Here is a 23407-nt window from a genome sequence, read left to right as displayed (position 1 = left end):
CAACTCCTAATGAAACTTTTGTGACCTGTATAACTTCAAGTTTGGTGGAAGACTCAACTAATTTATATATCAGACACCTTCTTCCTTGCATTTCCCTTCCCTTCCTCCATTGTATCTCCAGATAAACCAGAGGTAGCATCTGATCAATCCACTCACGCAATGTCAGGGAAGGTCAGCGTTTCTTCTTCTGCTTTCAGATGCTTATCTGTTTGTTTGTATCGTTCTTATTGAATCAGAGTCTGTAAAGATTTCATTAGATCTGGTCTCTGCAGGAATCAGCTAGCTAGCTCCTCTGTTCTTCATTTTACTGTTAAATTTCTTCAGTGTAATTCGGTGCGGCTTCTCTTCTAATTAATGATCTTCCTATTTATGAACGATCCAATTTGCAGATCTCGACGTTAATTTTGAAAGTTGACCTGGAATGCCGCCGCTGCTACAAAAAGATCAGGAAGGTTTTGTGCAATCTCCAAGGTTTTCAATCAGATTAATAAATTGGAAAATTTGTAATTCCTTTAATTGTGTTTCGTTTGTGGAACTGAAATTCGATGTTTTGATAATGATTAATGTAGAGAAGGTGCACATCACGTCCATTTCCTACGACGAGAAGAACGGGACGGTGACGGTCGCCGGCGTCTTTGACCCAGACAAGCTCTCGAAGAAGCTCCGCCGCAGGGCCGGTAACGTTATCAAGAAGATTGAGGAGAAACCAGAGGAGAAGAAGGAAGCGAAGCAAGAGGAGAAGAAGGAAGAGAAGAAGGAAGAGAAGAAAGAGGAGAAGAAGGAAAAGGAAGAGAAGGCGGCGCCGGAGCCAGGGATCAAGTTCGAGCCGGTGGTCGTGACGCCCTACTTCTGGCCGCCGGGGGTGGCAATCTGCTGCCCCCGGCCGTACCTGGAGAGTTTCCACGGTGGGTGCAGGTGCTGCGCCTGCGGGAGGGTGACGGAGAACCAACCAGCGCCGGAGCCTACCCCGCCGGCTGCACCGTATTACTACCCGACGCCTTACAAGACTTGCCAATTCGTGTGCGAGGAGGAATCACCAGCCGTCTGCTCCATCATGTAAGGCAGCGCATGCATGCAGTCGATCGCAAACAATATCTGACCTGGCTCTCATTTTTTACGTTCAACTTTGTATGATTGTATGATTGTATCTGCAAATAAATTATGAAATACAAACACCTTATGAGACTGAAATTAAACGAAAATACATTCAAACTTAATAGCTTACGATATATTTTTTTAATCTTAAAAAGATGCTTTCAATAATATATGACTTGCCCTATAATTCAATGCTCTTGAAAGGAGATTACAGCTAGTTTCTATAATAGATAAATATGTTATTTTCTATTGGATCATGATTAAATAATATTCATTTGAAATATAATAAGTGTTATAGAATCTCCATCAATTACTTATTGAAATATCATTTTAATTAAATTATCACTCAAGAAAATAAAATTAAAATGATATAAAATTACTATTATAAAAACTAGCAATTATCACGTAGCATCTACATGCTACGGCTACCTTATGTAGAAGCTGATAATTAGTTTTTACACTATATGCTACATTTGACAGGGTCGAGTAATCAAATAATATAAGAGTATTTTAGATGGTTCAATTCTAATAAGGTACCTTATTCGGTGGTAAGAAAGGGGGGCCCGCCTGGATGATGGTCAACGGTCCCATGGCGATCGCAGTCAAAGTCAACCTACTTGAGCGATCGGCTCGGACAACGCCCGAGCCGACACTTTGACAGCTCAACCGTTATGCCGAACTTCCGACGCTCACAAGCTAAGCAGGACTTCTTTTTGTTCAAAGGACTGCACCAGTCGCCCTCGGTCGAGCGGGCGACCCGATCGGCTCAGCCGTGATGCCCATCGAATGACCGGGTGACTGACGGGCTGAGCGTCCCTTCCACTCGACCCGATACCGACAAAATTAACATCTAGCTATATCTTCCTCGAGACAAGCGCCACCGACAGACGGCATGGGCGGCGACTAGACCAGACAGAGAATCGTACGGTGGAAGCTTCCACTGTCACGTCAGGGATATGCTCGGACAATTGAGGTATGATGTCAGACGCACTTTTCTGACATGACTATTTCTAGGTATGCCTTGAGGAGCGTGCACGCCTCGGGAAGCGTGCACGCGCCCCCGGGAAGCCCTATATAAGGGCCCCAAGCGTCGACGGAGGTATACATTCTCATCTATTGTAGCTACAGTTTTCATTCTCGTTACTCTGCCTCGATCTCTTCTTACCGGAGCTGACTTGAGTGTCGAAGGGTCGTCGCTGGGAATCCCTTCCCGGCTCAATTTTGTGCTTCCAGGTTTTCACCGGAGGCTCACGCCAGTCGGAGGTTCATACGCCGTCAACGAGAGCGCCACGTCCCCAGCGTCTGTCGACTCAGCACCCGGATAGAATCAGTACCCATTTGCCCATTATTTTTTTATGGTATCATTAAACTCTTATTTTGGAAATGACCTCTTGCAAAAAGTAAGGTAAAATGTGTACAATGAATCTTTCTTTGGGTCTCCGCATAGCGAGAGCTTTATGCACCAAGCTGTCTTTTATCATTAAACTCTTATTAAGAAAAAAAATACACCAACTATTTTTTCCTTTATTATTTGACAATTTATTCCCGAGGCCATCGTGATGCCGTAAGATATTTAGGTTGTCACTCAGGCACCTACGATTCGATCTCAGCTATTTGTAGGAATTTTTCTTCTAAATGGAGGGATACAACTAAAAAATACTGGACTTCTAGATTTTTCAATTTACTCTGGTGATCGATAGAGACTAATTACCTGAGGAGTCAATAAGACTAATTAAATTATTATTATTATTTTTCTTTATTATTTGACAATTTGCTTGTCCGCCTGTTACATCAATCTAGTTTCATATTCCATTTAAAACCCCATTTTCGAATACGTACTTTTATCCAAACATAATTAATTAATTGTGTGTATCATTCACACAGAATTTATCAAATCTTAACAAAGCTCTCCTTCATAATTAATCTCTATTAGTAGTTCATATGGCATTAAGTTTGACATTCTGTTTTCATACTAAATCATTAGGTCATGACGTAGGATTAATATAATTAAAAAATAATTAGATTCCATCGTTCACCTATATATTTTGATTATATTAAACTAATGATCTTCTGCTTCAAATTAAGATAGAGATTGATAATTAGCTGATATATATAATAGATGATGATGCATATATCATAATCTGAATCATCAAAGCTTAACATTTATTAAAAACAACTAAAACTTCATGAAAAATAATGTGGATGAGGATCCTCATCATTTCCACGTCCCTTTGAAGAAGGAAGCCAACTACTAAACGATAATGCACATCCATGTTCATACCTAAAAGCTAGTGCATTAATTGCACTTTTTTTTTTCAAAAAAAAAAACCAAATAGTTTAAATAAAAGTACATATTTTGATAGTTTTAGAATTTATTTTACAAAATGAAATAACGTTCTTTTATTCATCCTAAAATTTAGACGTGCAAGACATCGAAGTGTAATTGTTAACAAAAAGATAATCATTGGCAAATGGATATATATCAAGAGAGTAATCAAAGTTTATTGGCATCTAAACTACCACCAATGAACATTTTAAGTAGCAAATGTGCATTAACTTAACGCAAATCTTAAATTGATGACTAATTTTATCGATTAGAGTCGATAAGTTTCATTGTCTGTTGTGCATAAAAACATCAATTTAGACGTGACTTTATTTCTTAACTTCTAAACATAACTTATAAAGGTTAAACTTCTTCAAAATATATATATATATATATATATATATACATACATGATTGAACACAATAATAGATATTTTTCTCTATATTTAATTAAATTGTAAATAAGCGCTTACGTGGGCTTTTTCGCTAATTAGTAATTAAGCAGCCTTAAGCCATATATTAATGACTCGGGTAGTGGATTTAATTTGTATATATGATTTATACGTATATTTATACGCCTAAGCCAAAAGAGCTCATTTTAGCACGCACCGCCTCACTGCAGATTATAACAGACAGAGAGAGAGAGAGGGGGGGAAGGAGAGAGAGGGAGGAGAGAGAGTCGCTTCCCAATTCCCAATTGTTTGGAATCCGCGCGGGGTTGCGCACCCTTCACTTCGCCGTGGAGATGGGTTTGTGTAATCTTGTCTTCCCCAGGATTCCTATTTTGTTCTGTGGATTTTCCATCTCTTTCGTCTATGTTTTCTCGTTTTCTACATCTGTTTTTTTTGTGGAATTAGATGTGTTGGTGGTAGTCTTTGATTGGTTCCGCCTGTTAGGTTTGGAGTAGATTCAAGAGCCGGTGCCGGATTTCCTTTCTGTGATTCAATGTCCTGGATGGATTCCTGCGTTTCTTCGCCCTTTTCATCCGCTTAAAAACTCGTGTTTTATTGCGATTTTGCTTTCTTTGATGGAAAAGAGTGGACTTTAGGGCTCATGTGGCAGTACTAATTTCTCGAAATACCAACTTGTTCTGCAGGTGGAGATTTGAGCTCTTCTTGGGACAGTGACGATGAATATGAGAAATTCATCCGAAAAATGAACCCTCCGCGGTATGCAAATCTTTCAAATCGTTGAATGGTCGCTTTTGAGTCGGGAATTTTTCTGATCTTTTTACTCTCTTTTTCCTTTTAGGGTTGTTGTCGATAACAGTTCTTGTCCAAATGCTACGGTTATTAAGGTAATATTTGATTTGCTGATGCTGTAAGGATTGCTCCTTAAAAGTCCTCGGCGTTGTGGTTAAATCTTGACTTGGTATTGTTCTTCTTTGCAATCACATAGGTCGATAGCATAAATAAATATGGAATCCTTCTGGAAGTTGTTCAGGTCCTTATGGACCTTAATCTCATTGTCATCAAAGCTTATATATCATCTGATGGAGGATGGTTCATGGATGGTATGTTTTGAGCTTGATATCTACTCTATGTTTCAGATACTTTTCTCAATTCTTCTTGTAATCGGAGTTCTGCTGCTTCGATCTCTGCAGTTTTCAATGTGACTGATCCAGATGGAAAGAAAATTGAGAGGCAAAAGGACCTTGATAATATAAAGGAGTGCATTCAAAAGGTATTTTATTTCAATTCCATCTTCCTGCTTTCTCTTATTTCGTTATGTACCACAGCGTCTGAAATGGCCAAGAGTTGTTTTATAGTCCATAGGGGAAGGTTCTTCTGCTGTACCTTCGCGAAGGAGATCTGTAGATCTCAAACCTTCTTCCGATCACACATCCATCGAGCTGACAGGGACAGATCGGCCTGGCCTCCTCTCTGAAGTTAGTGCTGTTCTTACTGATCTTAAATGCAATGTGGTGAGTGCTGAGGTCTGGACACACAACACTCGAGCCGCAGCAGTTATGCAGGTGACCGACGAGATGAATTCAGCTATAACTGATCCTCAAAGACTCTCTAGAATCAAACAGCTACTTTGCAATGTGCTAAAAGGGAACAACAGGCATAGGGGAGCCAAGACTGCGGTTTCCATGGGTATCACTAACACAGAGAGAAGGCTTCACCAGTTGATGCTTGATGATAGGGATTACGAGAGGTCTGAAGAAGATAGTGGGAATGAGAATTGCTGGACAAAGGTTGCTGTTGTCAATTGGTTTGACAAGGATTATTCTGTGGTCACAATACGGTGTAAGGATAGGCCGAAGCTTCTTTTCGATACAGTTTGCACTTTAACAGATATGCAATATGTGGTTTTCCATGGAAGTGTGGATGCAGAGGGCCCTGAAGCTTATCAGGTAGGTTCCTTCTTCCAATCATTGATTTGCATATTGTACATGAAAATAAGACACATATGACAATTCATATGATTCTGATGAACAATTGTTGTTATCGTCCTGTAGGAGTACTACATCAGGCACATAGATGGTTCTCCAGTGAACTCGGAAGCTGAGAGACAACGAGTTGTTCAGTGCCTTGAAGCAGCTATCGAGAGGAGAGTCTCCGAGGTAACGATCGGCTTACATGTTCTAATGTGAATTTTAAGTTTCTAATTACATCCCTAGTTCAATCACCTTTGATGCCTTACGTACCTGAAGCATTGCTCATTTTTGGACATCCAATCAATCCTCACAGGGTCTCAAGTTGGAATTGTGTACGAGTGATCGAATGGGTCTGTTATCCGATGTCACAAGAATATTTCGTGAGCATGGCCTGACTGTGACAAGAGCTGAAGTGGCTACAAGAGATTGCAAAGCCGTCAACACGTTCTATGTCCGCGATGCTACCGGTAACTCAGTCGACCCAAAGACCTTAGACGACATACGAGCCAAGATAGGCCGGACAGTACTACAAGTAAAAGGCATTTCCGATCACCTCAAATCCCCCAGTGATGCTCCTAGCAGATTTCTGTTTAGCGGTCTATTCAAGGCTAGATCACTTTACAATCTTGGATTAATCAGGCCTCCCACTTAAGTTTGTTCATTGTGTACATAGTTACCCGACCATTCAAAAGGAGGAACACAAAGGAAGTGAATGCAGAAGCTTTGCTTCCTTTACCACGCACATCTAGAAGGGGCTTATCTCAGATCATAGCAAGGAAACAAACCTGTCAGTGTAAAAACATGCTACGGTGAATGTACCATGCTCATTTGAATGTGAATATCATTTTAATTCTACAACCTTTCGCTTTCTCTTCAAATTAACATTATTCCTCGTGCCGAGGTGAAGGATTTGCATTTATTTGATTGATCTTGACTGGCACAATCTGTTGGAAGACAAACGTCCACTGAACTGACTTCACACTGGTGAAGAGGAATTGGTGGGGCCATGGATCATGGCACTGTGAACAAATGGAAGCCAACCGAGTGGGAGCCAATCAAAAGAGGAGAAGGTGATGGCTTTTGGGACTCCCTCGGGCCAACTGACGACATTATTCGTTGCCTTTTCGGTAAAGTGGATGGCCTTCTCTTGTTCTTTTCCCTCGGTTTTCATAAAGGTAGCTCTAAAATAAATAATTTATTGCTTAGAGGTCCAAAAATGATGTAAAAGTTCATTGATTTTGTGTAAAATATTTTTTAAAATTTCCACCGGTATACAATCTTGTCTTCTATAGATTTAATGCGTACCTTCGTTGGAGATAAGGAGCATAAATTCCCCCACTCATTCAAGCGACAAAGACACTGAATGGGACGATGATAAACAGAGGTCCCCATAGGAGCCATCTCTTCTTGTCTCCTCTACGATCTCTCTTAAAAATTCAACTGCAAGAGAGAGAGGGTGGAGAATAGATTGGCACTACTCCTCGTTTGGTTAAAGTCAGATTTGGGATTCCGAGCATGCGTACATAACATGCTCATATTATTCTTCTATATATAGCAGAGTAAAACAAAAATAAATATGCAATCCGACATCTCTATGTTCCAATATAGTAATATTAAGAAGTAAGAAATATGTTCAAATCCATCCTGGGATGAAGGCATTACTCACAGGAGACCCTCTGCATGAAAGGAATAAAAGGAAGAATCGTCAAAATATAAAAGTTAAATCAGTTCTTCCCATGGAAGATTTTGCAAAACACTGTTGAGAGATGGGCATTACCCGATTTGTAAAGTTCGGTCGTTTATTGCTGGTTGAGAAGGTTCAGCCTCAACAGTGATAAGAGCTTCTTGCGCCTTTCATATATGAATAAAATGGAAATTACTTCTAATTTGTATAGGAAAAAAAAATGTCCACAAATTCCTTATACTATAGTGGTACCTTCTTTCTAAGATTTCGATTAGCATCCTGCAAAATTTGTTCCTGCACAAAGATAATTGCACAGTAAAGTAAATCTACTTCGATCAGTGTATTGTTGCTTAGAAGTCCCGCAGTACCTTGCAGTTAAGATCGCATTGCTGGTCGATCATTACTTGCATCTGTAGTAGAGATGCATGGTTATCAATTTTTTATGGAAGGAGTCCCGAAAATATAACAAGAAAAATATGAGATTGCAATTTTAGGTGGATAAACAGAATACACGGATTAGTAATTTCGCACTCAATTACCTTTGTTGATCTGATCTGCTTCACAGACATTTCTACTTGGTTCTCTAGTTGCTCTAGCTCATTGATACTCAGTGGTTGTAGGTCCTCACCTAGAAGATTGCTACAGTAAATAGTTGAAGGAATTAGTTAACAGAAACAAAAGCAAATGCATATTAAAATTCAGTCAGTTGAAATTGATTACTTTCGAGAATGCTCCAAATATTCAACTCCCGCTTTTAGTTTCAGATACTCTTGATAATTGTTCTGCTTAGACAGTGCAATAAGAGATCATCTGTTTAAGCATATAGTTGCAGCTCTAACCCACATGTGAAATATTTAAAATTCATCAGGTGAAACCGAAAGATCTTTTGCAGAAATAGAGATTTGTTATGACAACTTTAGAATATATATATATATATGTCATTATAGATTTTGTCATCTATACCTGCGTCTCATTTGCTGAAGTAGTAGCTTTAGACTCATCATTTTTTAAGCTTCGGTACCTCGCGATCATCTTCAGCATGCTGAGATCAAATTAGAAAATAAATGATAGATCATCATACTTATGAAGCAAAGCATGTAAAGGCAGAGCCAAATAAATAAAATCAGATGTCAAAATCATAGCAAAATATATCATGAAATCAAGTTTTATCAATTCCATTCGCACAAAGATGATGTTTATTCATAGACCTCTGGAAATCCAATCAAGCCCCTCCTCGCTACTTTTGGCGGCATTAGGCCACAACATGAAACCATGAACGTTTAGTTGTTGAGATCTTTCTATAACTAATTGATGTATGTTTCACCAACATCTTTAAGCAAGTAATTAAAATCCTCAATTATATTTAATGCAGTAGCCAAGTATATTTAATTTCACCATGTTGTTAGCCAATACATACATTTCACCAACATCTTTAGTCGATCTAGTATACAATCTCAGGTAGGTAGTCGCCACAGACAATCCCTGAGTATTCACAAAAGATCAACACAGGAACATTTTCACTCAAATTTTTTTGCTATTATAATAATTTTCAACTACCAAAGCGATCCCACCATCACAACGCAGACATGTTGTTTAGAGTTGATTTACACCTGTAATTAAAGATTTTAATACTTGATTACATACACAGTTCTTAACCTTCAACATACTTATATAAAGATGGATGATTTTAAAGCTAAAGTGTCACTAGTAATCAAAATGATATCTGATCATCGAAGCATATTAGCTCCAACCACTTAAAAAAGCTGTAGTGTCAATGATTTATCACAGTATTACAGCAATCATAATGATATCTCATTATTATCATTAAAACATATTAGCTCCAACTACTTATTGATTTTATTTTATCCTCTACTGAACGCTTGCAAGAGGAATCATATAATCTACTTAATTAAAAATGTTGATTTTTATTATCAACAAAAATTAAAATGTATAGCTAAGTTATCAAATGCTGCTCATCCTTGGCTTAGAGCCCTCTCCTCCACCCTAACGCTTGATCTAACTGGATTAATTTATATTCTGTTAACTTAGTTAAATTGTAGAATAATGTTATTTGTTAAATTCGCTAATAACATTATTTATTAAGCTAAACAATATTCTAATTAATAATTATGTAGACATCGTATAACCTCTAATTAAGTAAAAATATTTATATAACAGTTTATGTTTAATTTAAGTGATAGTATCATTCTTATTGGCTGCACATCCTAAATTCTTGAACATGTTAGATAGTATAAGAATTAGAGATTTCGTGTGGCATTTATGTTCTTAGTAATTAGAGATGACATATATTGCTGAAATTTTTAGCTAAGTACTAAAAGAAAATAAAAAAGTAGTATAAAATTCATGATTTCTGATTTGTACTAAATCGTTTAACGTTAGTGTGCTTGATTTAAGATTATCATGGTTATATAGTTATGAGAAATAAAATATAATCTGATATTGCTTGGTTCAATTTAGTTAATACAATAAAATTTTATTTATTTGAAAATTTTAGTAATATTTTACTGTATTATCCTTGGTTCAATCATAATATATTAATATTGTATGCTTGTCCACACCATCTATTTGCATTTATTTTATTTTTTTGAAAATTAAAATCTCACAATATATATAATAACAATGATAATATTATTATTAATAGTGATATATATAAATAAATAAGATTGGATAATATTTTATTTTTTTTATTTTAAAATTATTTTAGGTAATTTTTTTAGGCTTAGATTAAGTCAATTTAATTTATTCTAAATATAACTAGTAGTTAATTGATTTAATTTACTAAAATTTTAATCAAAATAAAAAAGTTTAAAAAAAAATCCTTCTTCTTCTTTCTCCCGCTGTTGGTTATACAAGGTCATCCGCGGTAACCTTGAACCAAACACCTCAAAATTATAAGATAAAATAAAAACAAAAAAATCTAGCTCTGCCTCTGCCGACCGTAGTTAAATTGCTTGTAATAGAATCGCGTAGAAAATGGAAGATCAAAGTTAAATATTCCATAAATTTTACTTGGGAAAATTTTAGGGGAACGAGGCACGCTATGCCTTTGTTTAGAGAAAGTAAGGGAATTAATTAGGATAGTTTCACGTACAAGGAGGAAAAAGAGTTGAATTAGCACCTAGAAAAAATAGGTCAGTGTACCATATCAACATGTATCGTCGCAGCAAAAGAAAAAAAAAATAATCCCGCAACCATAAAAAATCCCTTGGAGAGTTAAGTGACTGATATACTAATGGAACAGTACAAAAGCCAAACAAAATTAAGTTCCAAGTAATCTTCAAGACCTAAAAAAGTGTTTTTGTTGGTTATTGCTCACAGAGAAACTTAAAAAAACCCATCAAGTTGTACTCTATCACAATTTGTTTCGAACTTCCTAATCGATGACAAAAGTAGACCGAAGGAATCAATCGACATAATCTACTGAATTCCTAAGAAACAAACGTTGGAAACCAGTGAATTGCTAAACAGAAAAACACAAGATCCGAGGAAAAAAAAAGAGGGGAAAACGCAATAAATACCTGGATGGAGTGCTGCAGAACTCGAAGAGACGGCCGGAAGAGGAGAAGACGATTGCCGCCACCTCGACGTCGCACAACACCGACAGCTCGTGCGCCTTCTTGAGCAACCCACCGCGGCGCTTGGAGAAGGTAACCTGCCGATTTATCTTGTTCTCGATCCTCTTCAGCACCACCTTCCCCCTTCCCATGGGTGCACCAAAAGATCAAGAACAAACCCTAGCTAGACGGGTATCGTTAGGTCGATCTCTCCCTACTCTTACCGTCCCCGAGACGATCGTCGCACCGTCTGGCGAGATCGGAGAGGTAGCTAGTGATATGATCCGGAAAAGAAATGGAGAATCTAAAATGAGCAAGGATGGATGGGACAAATTAAGCGTCGTCCGGGCGACGAATGGGAAGAAGCACGTCCGCAACAACACTAACCCACTGACCGCTGTACAATTCTCGGAGGCTACGTGTCGACGCAGCAGAGGGTGGCTTTTTCCGGGGCCGTGAGTTTGCCATCGGTTCTTCCGTAAAATTACGACGATGTGAAATTGGAAATTTCCGTTGGCTCGCTTAAAAATTTCTTCAATCATTTTTACTCTGAAATTTCTATATACATTATTTATTTATTAAAAACAACATTTTATGATAGTAAATGTCATACGCTAATAATGACAGATCTCGATTAGTAACATATTCGATCAAACGAGTAAGTTGTTCACTTACTATGGATATCGTACTATCCCCATAAATTGAAAATTAATAACGCCAATAGTTATGAGAATATAAGAATATTATTTTATTGACATATGCCTATTTGAATAGCTTTAGTTAAAAATGTTTTTCTTTGATAAGAATCGATACTTATCTATATAACAATCAAAGCTATAATTAAGGTCATTTATAGAGAATAAATTTAAAAAAATATTCCCGTGGAGAAAAATATAATATATATATATATATATATATATATATAAAAGCACAATTATTCATAATATAGAAAAAAAATATAAAATTGTCATCTTAACCACTCTTATAGAATAGTTTGATACTCTGAGAAAAAGTAAATCATGAGAAGTATTTATTCTAACGCAATAACCCTTTGTATAGAAAAAGTCAGATATTTAATTAGATCATTTTACACTTGTAAAAATTGACCCTAAAATCTATTCAAATGACTACCCATGTAGCTCCAATTATGCCAACTTGAGATGCACAATTATCCATATGAACATTGTAAAAATTGCTAAATTCCTTCACATACCTCATGAAGAAGGAAAACATTATACTAATAGAGATAAACTTAGAGAAAGATTATGATTGTCTTAATTAGGGTTTCATTAGTAAAACTTTTTTATGGTGCTGTATTAATTTCTGCGCCTTTTTTCAAATGTAGGTCCGCTACATTAACGACTCTCCTAATATCGGCTCCATGGATATGGAGGAAAGTACATGCATGTACACAGGCGTCAGACGTATGATGGGATGAATTCTAGATCGTCAGTTTCTGAGAATCGAGTCCTGATCATTACGCTAGATATACCATGCGTCCACCATTTGCGCTATGCCTGAGGGCTTTTTCGCCTTTTTTAATGTTCTATAGAACATGGAGGTTTCAAGAAGATTAATTTCAGGCGTATAGAGGAATCAGTAGTACTTAAGATTTTCTACTGGTCATTATTAGAGTAATAAGACAAGATTTAATAAATTAGTCATCCTTATCTCTAACCGTGTTCTTCCCTGTACTACAAGAAAAACAACATTAACTGAAAATCATAAGATTTTTGGTCACTAATACATTTAGCAATAGAATTTTAATTCCGTTGTTAAAATAGTGCTAATTCGATCGTTAATAAACAGAAACTAGTTAATTTCTCGTAGTGCTGTGAGATTGGAGCAGTGAATATAAACAAATACTCAGGAGCTGACTTAATATTTGGGAGGAAATATAAAGACATATTTACAGCTGGTTATTAGCAAGATGAAGAGGAAATTATCGGGTTGGGTGGAACAATCTTTATGCATGCTAGGGAGCACTATTCTTACATAAGTAGTGCTTTCCTCTATCCCATCATGTTTTACGCAAGCTTTCACCATCCAAATATCCCTACGTAATGAACTTATAATTATAGGGTGTGCATGAACTACATTTAGGGCCATGATGCTTAATTACCTCAAATTAAGAAGACTGATATGATCAGTTGACATCTTGATATGCTTAAGGTGTCAAAATATAAGTCTCCATGATCAAGATGACTTATATATCTCAAGTCAAAAGGAAATTTGCACTCGAACTGCAGTAAAAGTTTCACAGACATATCTATATATATAAATAATCATATGAAGTCATACAGTGAGTCACTTCAATGAACTTGTTACCATAACTAGCATCTACATTTAACTCTCGACATCCCAATGTCTCCAGCCAATGAGAAAACAGTTGCTTGGCGAACCAAGAAGTATAACACATGCTAGTCTTACAGAATTGATTGTCTCCAGTCAGGGAGCACTATTCTTGCATAAGTATAAACATAACCAAGAATTGTTATGTTTATACTTGTGTTGCTATTTATTTATATTTTTGCTATTATGATTATATATGTTATGTTTATGTTATTGTACCAATTTTAATAGTGGTTTCATTGATGTTCTTATGCAGACAATACTCGATGGGTCGTAAAAAACAAGTAGCAGCAGTTGAAGAGATACATGGAGTAGTTGATGCTGAGCTACATGGTGTAGCTGATACAGAGGTACATGAAGTTACTGATAGAGAAGAACGTTCTGTCGATGTGCAGAAGAACAAACGAGGTCCTACATCAATGTGTAAACTTACTGCAACTGCAAGATGGGGGAAAAAAGCGAAGATTGATTATGATGACATGGGCCGACCATTATACAATGCAAATGGAAAGGCATTGCAATCGTACATTGGCTCTGTTGCTAGAACCATGGTGTCAATCAACATAAAGTCTTGGCCTACTGTCCTAGAAAATATAAAACAAAAATTGTGGGAAGAGATTTAGGTAAGATTAATAAATACATACAATCTCAAATCAAGTTAGCTTTCAACTCTCTACTGCCATTATTTTATTTAATCCATTCTTGTCATATAACTATCATTGTTTTATTTAATCAATTCTTATCATATTAGTTGTATAATTATCCAGCTTGTATGTCTATTATTTTCTTATTCCTATTCAACTTCTCTATTAATAGTATTAACTAATTTTTTGTGTTGCAGAATGTGTTCGAATTAACACCACAAAGTGAGACTGCTGTGATGAATTCAGCATCTCAAAAGTGGCGAGATTTTAAAAATAAACTCACTAGCAGATTTGTTTGGTCAAATAAAGATAATCCTGAAAAATTGAGTTCTCCACCTAGTCAATATCAGATCCCAAAAGCAGTTTGAAAAACATTTGTAGATGAGAGACTTCGTCCATCATGGGAGGTACACACTCATATGGTGTTAGTTGAAAATCTTTGAAATATCTCATAGGCAAATTTTGATTATAAAACTTGTTGTCTTTTAAAGTATGGTGTTGTTTGTACTTTTACATTTGCAATTTCCTACATTTACACGTTGAATTATACAGTATGGTGTTTTTCAATTGCTTACCGAGTATTACTTTACATGTATTACCAAATAATATTATAGTTAGGCAAAATGCAATTTATAGTTAGGATTATGGTTAGGAAATTTTACAGTATGACAAATTTTGCTTATAAATTTTGTATTTTGTAGTTTTTCAAGTGCAAATTTTGCTTTTAAATTTTGCATTTTACATTTATAGAGTTCTCCTCTGTTGTTGAATTATACAGTATGGCAAATTTTGCTTATAAATTGCATTTTGCAGTTTTTCAAGTGCTTACACTATGTGATGCAATACTACTTACACTTATAATGCAATACTGCTTACACTTATAGTGCTTACATTAAATTGTATTATACATTATGTAATGCAATACTGCTTTAGGAAGCAACGTGAAAATGCATACGGGTGCTTACACTTATAATTGTTTGCATGTCTGCTGTATATATAATGCATACGGGTGTTTATGAATGTATCTTCTATGTAGGTTATTCATGAAAAGCAAAAAGAACGAACGATACATTATAAATATCATCACAGATTGTCTCGCAAAGGTTACATCAGCTTAGAAGCAGAATTGGTGAGCTACCATGCAATTAGACTTATCATTTTCAAGCAAGTATTTAATATTATGTAACTGATCATTTTTGGAATTGTAGAGGGAGAAAAAAATAATTGCTGAAAATGAGGAAGTTGATAGATCGATGCTTTGGCGTAAAGCCCGTGAGGATAAATCTGGCAACATAACAGATATGGAGATAGCAAAAGTCGTTGCAAAAATTGTAATTATTTTTTTTATCTACTTTTTATATTGCCTAGCTAAATAATATTGAAATTTTTGGATTGATTTGTTACATCTCATATTGTAGGATGACTTAATGGAAAAGAAAGTCAAAGGAGAGTTCAAATCTTCTGGGATGAATGATGTGTTAACCACTGCTTTAGAAAATCAAGAACACTATGGACGGGTTACAGGTGTGGGAGGGTGTGTAAAACCCCAACTCTACTTTAAAACTGCAAGAAAGAGTAGGGAATCAGTTCCAAAGGATTTGATCGATAATTTCAAAGAACAATCGGAGGAGAATAAGAGCTTGAAGGTTGAAGTAGAGAAATTGAAGGCTCAACTTGCTCAGGTCATTGATAATCAGACTTGTGAGGTTGTTATATCGAACAAGTTCTCAAACATGAACGACCCAAAATGGAGAGATGATGTGGAGATTTATGAATGTGGCACTTCAAGCTTGGAGGTTTTATATTTCTCAATTTTATGTCAAATTGATTTTTCTTTCAATTTAAGGTAATTATATACACTTTATTTTTTTTATTAAAGGGAAAAAATGTAACCTGGCTGTGAAGCAACGTGAAAATGTGGTGGCGTACGACACAATACTATCAGAAGGAGGCCCAAATATACTGATTCATCATGTTCCACTTGGGGAAGGAAATTTCAAGGTATCTATTGATACATGCTGTGTTAGATGAAGGAGCAAAGCTTCCAATTCCAATTCCGTCTGGACAAACAATCATCAATGATGCTATTGGAACAATTGTTGCTTGGCCTAAAGAGTTGGTAATTTTACCAACAAAGAAGGTACTTTCAGTTTACTTGAAAAGTTGGTATTTGAAAAAGTCTCAATCATTTGAATACTCATATGAATAATTTTAAAATTTTGTAGAAGAATGTGCAACATCAATCATTTGCTCTTTCGGATATTCATGACCATCAGGATAAGTACAAGGAAATTGAAAAAATATTGTTGATGACATGCAAATATATCTACTAGCTCGTATGTTATCAGATTGATGCCTGAAGATGAGAGCATACATATAGAATTTGATGAAGCTATGTTTGGACGTCCTAAAAGTATATGGTTGCTAAGAGAAGATATCTTACGCTTTATGGAGATGAGAGAGATAGGTGCCAGACAAATATTGATTTACATGGGGTATGTTATGCGTTAAATACAATATTTGTTCATATGCTTTGCTTTGGTCGCAATATTTGTTCACATGCTTTGCTTTGGTTTACATAGGGCTATATTGTCTTGCAGTTACCTTTACAAATACTTGAAGAAAGAAAAAAGAGCTGAGTATGCGTCATTTGTGGATCCTGGTCACATACTTACATGCGGTGTGGGTGAAGAAGGTAGTAAATTGTCACAACATATTGCTGCTCAGTTGGGAGTATCTAATAGAGATAACATATGCCTCATCCCGTATAACACTGGGTAAGTTTTTTACTATTTATCAATTCTTACTACATGTTATTCAATGTTATATTTTCATTTATGCAGGTACCATTGGATCCTTATTATAATTAATGAAGATAAGAATATGATATATTTATTGACTCTTTGAGTAACAGGAATCGAGACCATGCTTGGCAAATTATTGTGACCAAGTAAGTAGTAGATTATGCTAATTTTGAATGCATTGAATTCATTATAGGTTAAAAAAAATAATTTTCTATTGTTTACAATGTAGTGGGGTCAAGATATACAATGCATCAAGGGGTATTTCAAAAGGACCAGGTTTTAAATAATTGACAGTATGTATTGTGACTATATATTTAGATATCAATTAATAATTTTTATTATTTGGATTGTGACTTCTTGCATGACATTTTCAATTTTATTAGGGTAATTTTAAACAAAATGGTGGTGTTGAATGTGGATATTGTGTGATGCGGTACATGAAAGAGATAATCTTGGATGAAGACCCACAATTAGAGAGGAAGGTGAATTTCTTCTTTATGAAATATTTTCTTTATAAAATATTGAGTTATTTTTCATTGATACTCAAACTTCTGTTAATGTTTCAGTTTGTAGCATCAAAAAACAAACAGTATTACAATTAATCTCAGTATCATGAAGTCAGAAGTGAATGGAGCGAATTCGTCTATTTCTATGTGGATGCCTAAGTGTAGGCTATGATATAAATTTTAGATTGTATTTAAAGATTTATTGATACAAAAGTTTTTGAGTTATGGTTAAACATGTCTTTTATGAATACACTTTTGGATTGTATATGATACATGTTTGTGATATATTGGTTCAATTTTGGGGTGAAAAATATTATATTAGAGTTAAATATTATAATATATATTTTTGTTAATTAAAATTGTATTATAGTAAAATATGATCAATTACTTCAACATTATAAATCACTGATGAAGTAATACAACACGAACGACTTCGATAAATTTAAATAATGACATAGTTAAAGAAACAATTTACTTCACTTCTGATCAAATTTATGAAAATATTTCGTATAAATTACTTCACTAGATTATTTTTTTTTGTAGTAAAATATGCTCTATTACTTCTATACTACGATGAAGTAATACAATAATAAATACTTCGACCAAGCCAAATTATTCAGAAGTAAAATTAAACAATTACTGCACCAAAATGTAAAATTTGTGAAGTTGTATACATATTTTACTTCGTCAAACAACGTAACCTATGAAGTAATAATCATCAACTACTTCGGTATTATTACTGATCTCGATGAAGTAGTATAACTTTTTTACTTCGAAAACGGTCCAATTTTAGACCAGTTTTGGAACGGTGATAGACTTTGGTAATCGTGTGGTGAAGTAATAATCATCAACTACTTCGGGATTATTACTGGTCTCGATGAAGTAGTATAGCTTTTTTACTTTGAAAACAGTCCGATTTTGAACCGGTGATAGACTTCGGTAATCGTGTGGTGAAGTAAAAAATTTACGCTTTTACTTCACGTGCGTCTACTTCGGTAATTATCTGCTTATTACTTCGGATAATATCCGAAGTATATTGCCGATTTTCACATAGTGAGGCACGCCGCCGAACTACGGTAACTCTTCTTCTTTCTCTTCTTCTTCTCCTTCCTCGTGTTTGCTCTCCTTTTGTGCGTCTTTGTCTTGTTACTCTGCGCGATCTCTTTTCTCTCTTTCTCTTCTTCTGCGGTTTAGAGGTGTTGCCCTCTCTTTGCGCAACAGCATGCAACCTGTGCGCCTTCGTCTTCCTCTATTCATCGCCAAAACTCAAAATCTTATGTCATAAACCTTTCCTCTTCGTCTATTCAACTTTCAAACTTAATCTTACATCGAAAACTTTTTTTTCCTCTATTCAACTCTAAAACCCTAAATCTCACTTAGAAAAATCTCTCTTCTTTTATCTATCCCTCCTTCAACTTTTCACTATTAGAATATTCTGTTGATATTTTTAATAAATATTTTATAATAATATTTATTAAAAATTATTTATTTAAATAAAAAATTCATATTAGATTATTTATGATAAGAATATTAATAAATACTATTATTAATCATTGAGAACAACTATTTTTAAAATATATTAATCAGATTAATTTTCTCTCTTAACTTTTTGTCTTTATTAGCCTCTACTAGCAAGTGAATCTAAAGATAAACCCTAACGCTAACCTAAATTTTTTTTTTTGCCTTTCTTCTTTTCAACAACAACCGGAACAAAGTCCTTTCCATGAGTAACTCTAATCTCATATTCTCATAGGTAATCAAAATTATTTATCAAAATTGATATTGTTGGACTTATTAATAATATATAAATATATAGTAAAAGAAAATTATTAATTAGTGATTAAATAATTAACTAATATATGAAATTATTTATCAGCAAATGATTATGAATTAATAAATATATGAATAAATATCTCTATACTCTTCTCCCGATTATTTAGAATAACAGAAGTTATTGATTAGTTATTAAATAATTAACTAACACATGAAACTATTAATAGCTGTAATTTAATTGGTTAGGATATTATGTTCTAATTTAGGAATCTGGGTTCAAGTTCTAGTACCAACAAATTTCTTTTAATATTTATACATCTATATAAAAAAAATTGAGTTCCAGTACCAATAAATTTCTTTTAATATCTATACATCTATAAAAAAACCTTGATTTCAACGTTTAAAAGAAAAAATAAAATAAAAAATTGAACGGTCGGTTAACTTGGGACGAAATTTGGTCAACGGGTACCTGACCCGATTATGACCAGGTCTGGCCTGGGGTCGGGTCTACCTGTAGGAGGGGTGGTGATCCTATACTCACAACATTTATGATTTTTGAAATCATTCTTATATCCATGGCATGTAGGAGCAGTTCAAAACCATTAACACTTGGTTTTAAAGTGATTTGAACTGCTCTTGAATTTATAGATATAGAAGTAGTTTTAAATTGTTATTATATGCATAACGTATAAGATCAATTTCAAATGTAGGGGTGGTTGAAAACCACTTTTGAAAGTAAAAAAAACTACTCCTATATGGATATTTTTTGTAATGAATTGATTATATCGAGACATTTTCTTCTGTATCTAAGAAAGATTCTCTTTGTATAATTTTGTCTTTGGTTGCCCATTTTGATTTGGACTTGCACCAAATGGATGTGAAAATGACATTTCTCAAAATATTACCCAAGTGTTGGGGTGTTAGGGAGATATCATAATGTTGACCACTGGAGAGCCGCGAAGAAGGTAATGAGATACCTTCAAGGGACAAAGGATTACATTCTTATGTATAGACGAACCAAAACTCTAGAGATGATTGGCTACTCTAATGCAAATTTCATAGATTATGTTGATTCACGTAAATCAACATCTGGTTATATTTTTAGGTTAGTTGATGGAACTGTATCATGGAGAAGTGTAAAACATACTCTAACTGCTACCTCCACTATAGAGGTCGAGTTCATATCCTATTTTGAAGCTACCTCACATGGTGTATAGCTTAAGAGTTTCATATTTAGGCTTATAATTGTTGATTCTATTTCTAGGCCATTGAGATTGTAATGTGACAATTCAGCTATATATTGTGTTTATGGCGAAGAACAATAAGAGTCGAAGTTGAAATAAGCACATCGACATTAAATACTTAGCCATAAGAGAACATATTCAAGAGAAGAAAGTGGTCATTGAGTATGTTAATACTAAATTGATGATAGCTAATCTTTTGACTAAAGACATGCCACCAAATAATTTTAAGAATCATGTATATGAATTTTGATAATATAATTAATGTTTTAACTTTAATATACATACGATTTATTCAGTTTGATATTTTCTCATTTTGTTTTGTGCACATATATGCATTGTAATATATAGAAGATAATACTCTTATTTTGGAGGACCTATAACCATGATTTTTGTATTTTGTTTCTATTGTTGCACGTGATTGATACATGAATCAAATGGGAGAATGTTGGTTATTTCTCATAGAGTACTTAAGTGGTCCATGATCTCCACTTTGTGATCCACAAATCATGAGATATGGTGGTTTCTTTCAACCAACTCAGTGATGTACAAGTTTATATATATTCATATTCATTTTTAGAGGTCTCTAAGCCTACTCTCTATAGGGAAATACACATCATCATATTCAGTGAGTCAAGGTTTAGAAGCATCAAAACTTTTAAAACCAAACACAATTTACACTATTACATTCAATTTCGCTTCCGCGGTTTAATCGATCCTGTTCTGTTTTATTTTTTTGGTTTAATAAAAGATGCTTTTATCAGTTAGATTTATATAAACTAATCGCACCCCTCTTCATCAGCACATTGAATCAGAATTGAACCACTTAGAGATTTTTGTTTGAGCTTTGACAGATTAATTCATCCACTAGAAACAATATGATCGACCACCTTATACTGTCAATTTGCACATGAAAACACAACCTAATTAACTAACTCTCCCAGAAAAATGCCAGTCTCCCTCCTTCAGATGTATGCATAAACACAACTATCGAAGCCTGCAACAGACATGATGATGACTCAGAGCAATTAGTTAGGAGACAAAACTATGGCATTCGTCAATTTAATTAAAACATCAAAAAGCGACTCGACTCACTGGGGTCAGTCGTCGTCACCAGCGCGGAGTTGTTGAAGAAGCAGTTCCAGTAGTGCCGGCCGGCGGCCTGGTAGTAGAGGTTCATGGCGACGGAGGCGTGGGAGATGAGGCTGTCCGGGCGAGCGCAAGCGCAGCCGATCCGCAGCACTCTGCAGTCCACCTGCAGCTGCGAGCAGGCGTAGTTCAAGTTCGCCATCAGCGTTGCAGCGTCCGACGAAGGTTTCGCGACGCACCAGGTTTTCTGCCAACAGATTAAAATTAAGCAATTGTACAAACTTCTGCTTTATATGCACATTCGAGATGAATCAAAACTATCTTTTTCATCATCCTACGGAAGATGAGGAAAATTGTTTACGTCTGCTTTTGCGGCCGGCACGAGATTCGCAGCTCCTGCAATGGAGTAATTACGCGTGAGTGATTCGAGAAAAAGTGAAAGATGTTAAATGAGTGATTTTGGATTACCAGAGAAGAGAGAAAGGAGTAACAAGGTAGAACAGAGAGATGAGAAGAAGATCTCAGCTCCGAGTTTGCTCGCCATTGCTAGATCCTCCGTCGAGTATGGTCGTCTGGGCGTGGAGTTGACAGAGGATTTATATGGGAGAGGAAGGAAGAGGATGAATTATTAGGCGGCGTGGATTAATGGCCTGATTAGGACTGTAAGGATGAATGATAATAACTCGATTTATTGCCATAATTATTATTAAATATAATTATCATGGATCAGTTTTGGAGTGCAAATAGGGAAACTGAAATTGGAGTTAATTTCCTGATGGTAAGAGGCAAGGATAATTTCCATGTAGGTTTGAATTTTACGTTGGATGTTTTTTAAGGTCATTTTATATTTAGTAGTCTTTTTAAATTTTATTATGTATATTTGTAAAGATTTAATTTATTAAAATTATTATTTTTAATTTATTTAATATATTTTAATTATAATTACATTTGTAAATTAATAAATTATTTTTAAATATAATAAATATCATATAAAAATATTAATAAATTTAGATGTAGGTTGATAATTAAATTATGAATAAGAAGAATAGAATATTTTAAAGAATATTTTTTTTAATGTGATATGATATTCATGACTTGGAGTTGAAATATTATTTGATATTGAAATTATACTATTTTAATATAAAAATTACACGATATTATGAGTTAGAGATTGTCTAACGGTCACTGAGTTTGACCTATGGGTGATGCTTGGTGTCATATCATAACTCACTTATACTTTGTTAATTTATTTACTTCACTTCCAGGATTAATTGAATCTAAGTCTATCGAATTTAGAAAGATAAAAAAATTAAGACTTAACTAGTAAAATCTCAGTTAAATTGAATTATTTTATCCAATTGATTTATACTTCTCTCTTCTTCTAGCCCCGGCGACTTTGAGATGGAGGAGAAAGGAAGAATGTGAGCGTCAGGAAGAAAAAAAACTTAATTAAGTAGATGGCAGCTTGGAGACTTTTATCGATCAACTCCTACCGTAATCGAGTCGAGTCGAGTTGGAGCTCATGTCAACTTAAGCTCGAGAAAACTATATAGGCTCGACTTGAGCTTGACCTCAATTACATTCTTGTGAGTTTGAGCTCGAGCTCGAGTCGAGCTCAAGTCAAGCTCAAGCTTGATTTAGAAAAGTAAATTAAAAACCTATTCAAGTAGGGATTCAAATCGTAAATATCAAATATATCAACTGACATGTTCTAGTCACAAACTCCTCCTGACTTATTTTTCATTTTAAAAGTAATAATAATTTTAATTATTGAAATATTAAATTAACTTGTCTTGACAAGACTCGACGAACCCTCGAGTCAGTGTTAAATGAGCTCGAGCTCAGTTTGAATGTTAAACGAGTCGGCTCAAGTTAAACTCAGTCAAATTCGAGCTTGAGTCGAGTTTTGACTGAGCCGCTCACGAGCGACTCACGAAC

General features: G+C 34.9%; 4 protein-coding genes across 6 annotated transcripts; 2 read left to right on the top strand and 2 right to left on the bottom strand.

The window, feature by feature from the left end:
• The first annotated feature begins 96 nt into the window (after positions 1-96).
• Positions 97-1180, top strand: LOC122034530 (protein PYRICULARIA ORYZAE RESISTANCE 21-like). 2 transcript variants are annotated; one of them, XM_042593821.1, is made up of 3 exons: positions 97-171; positions 390-452; positions 575-1180. In XM_042593821.1, exons 1-3 carry the CDS (start codon positions 160-162, stop codon positions 1058-1060), a joined length of 561 nt encoding a protein of 186 aa, XP_042449755.1. In that variant the 5' UTR covers positions 97-159; the 3' UTR covers positions 1061-1180. The 2 variants fall into 2 exon arrangements, with proteins under 2 accessions (XP_042449755.1, XP_042449754.1); XM_042593820.1 differs by having other exon boundaries at positions 390-471; positions 570-1180.
• A 2847-nt stretch (positions 1181-4027) lies between these two features.
• Positions 4028-6659, top strand: LOC122034396 (ACT domain-containing protein ACR4-like). 2 transcript variants are annotated; one of them, XM_042593632.1, is made up of 8 exons: positions 4028-4167; positions 4515-4587; positions 4670-4715; positions 4817-4931; positions 5022-5101; positions 5187-5777; positions 5883-5987; positions 6115-6659. In XM_042593632.1, the coding sequence occupies exons 1-8, from the start codon at positions 4164-4166 to the stop codon at positions 6451-6453; spliced, it is 1353 nt and encodes a 450-aa protein (XP_042449566.1). In that variant the 5' UTR covers positions 4028-4163; the 3' UTR covers positions 6454-6659. The 2 variants fall into 2 exon arrangements, with proteins under 2 accessions (XP_042449566.1, XP_042449565.1); XM_042593631.1 differs by having other exon boundaries at positions 4028-4173.
• Positions 6660-7301: 642 nt separating this feature from the next.
• Positions 7302-11433, bottom strand: LOC122034397 (MADS-box transcription factor 34-like). The gene is made up of 8 exons (XM_042593633.1): positions 11025-11433; positions 8449-8527; positions 8206-8267; positions 8025-8124; positions 7854-7895; positions 7738-7779; positions 7579-7652; positions 7302-7477 (listed from the first exon to the last, which is right to left on the bottom strand). Exons 1-8 carry the CDS (start codon positions 11210-11212, stop codon positions 7435-7437), a joined length of 630 nt encoding a protein of 209 aa, XP_042449567.1. The 5' UTR covers positions 11213-11433; the 3' UTR covers positions 7302-7434.
• A 9912-nt stretch (positions 11434-21345) lies between these two features.
• LOC122034088 (glucan endo-1,3-beta-D-glucosidase-like) lies at positions 21346-22013 on the bottom strand. Its single transcript, XM_042593215.1, has 4 exons — positions 21938-22013; positions 21831-21865; positions 21476-21716; positions 21346-21377 (listed from the first exon to the last, which is right to left on the bottom strand). The coding sequence occupies exons 1-4, from the start codon at positions 22011-22013 to the stop codon at positions 21346-21348; spliced, it is 384 nt and encodes a 127-aa protein (XP_042449149.1).
• Between the last annotated feature and the right edge of the window lie 1394 nt (positions 22014-23407).

This window comes from Zingiber officinale, chromosome 11B, assembly GCF_018446385.1.
Source record: "Zingiber officinale cultivar Zhangliang chromosome 11B, Zo_v1.1, whole genome shotgun sequence".
In the NCBI taxonomy this organism is placed as follows: domain Eukaryota; kingdom Viridiplantae; phylum Streptophyta; class Magnoliopsida; order Zingiberales; family Zingiberaceae; genus Zingiber; species Zingiber officinale.
This window is presented reverse-complemented; position numbering and strand designations above follow the sequence as displayed.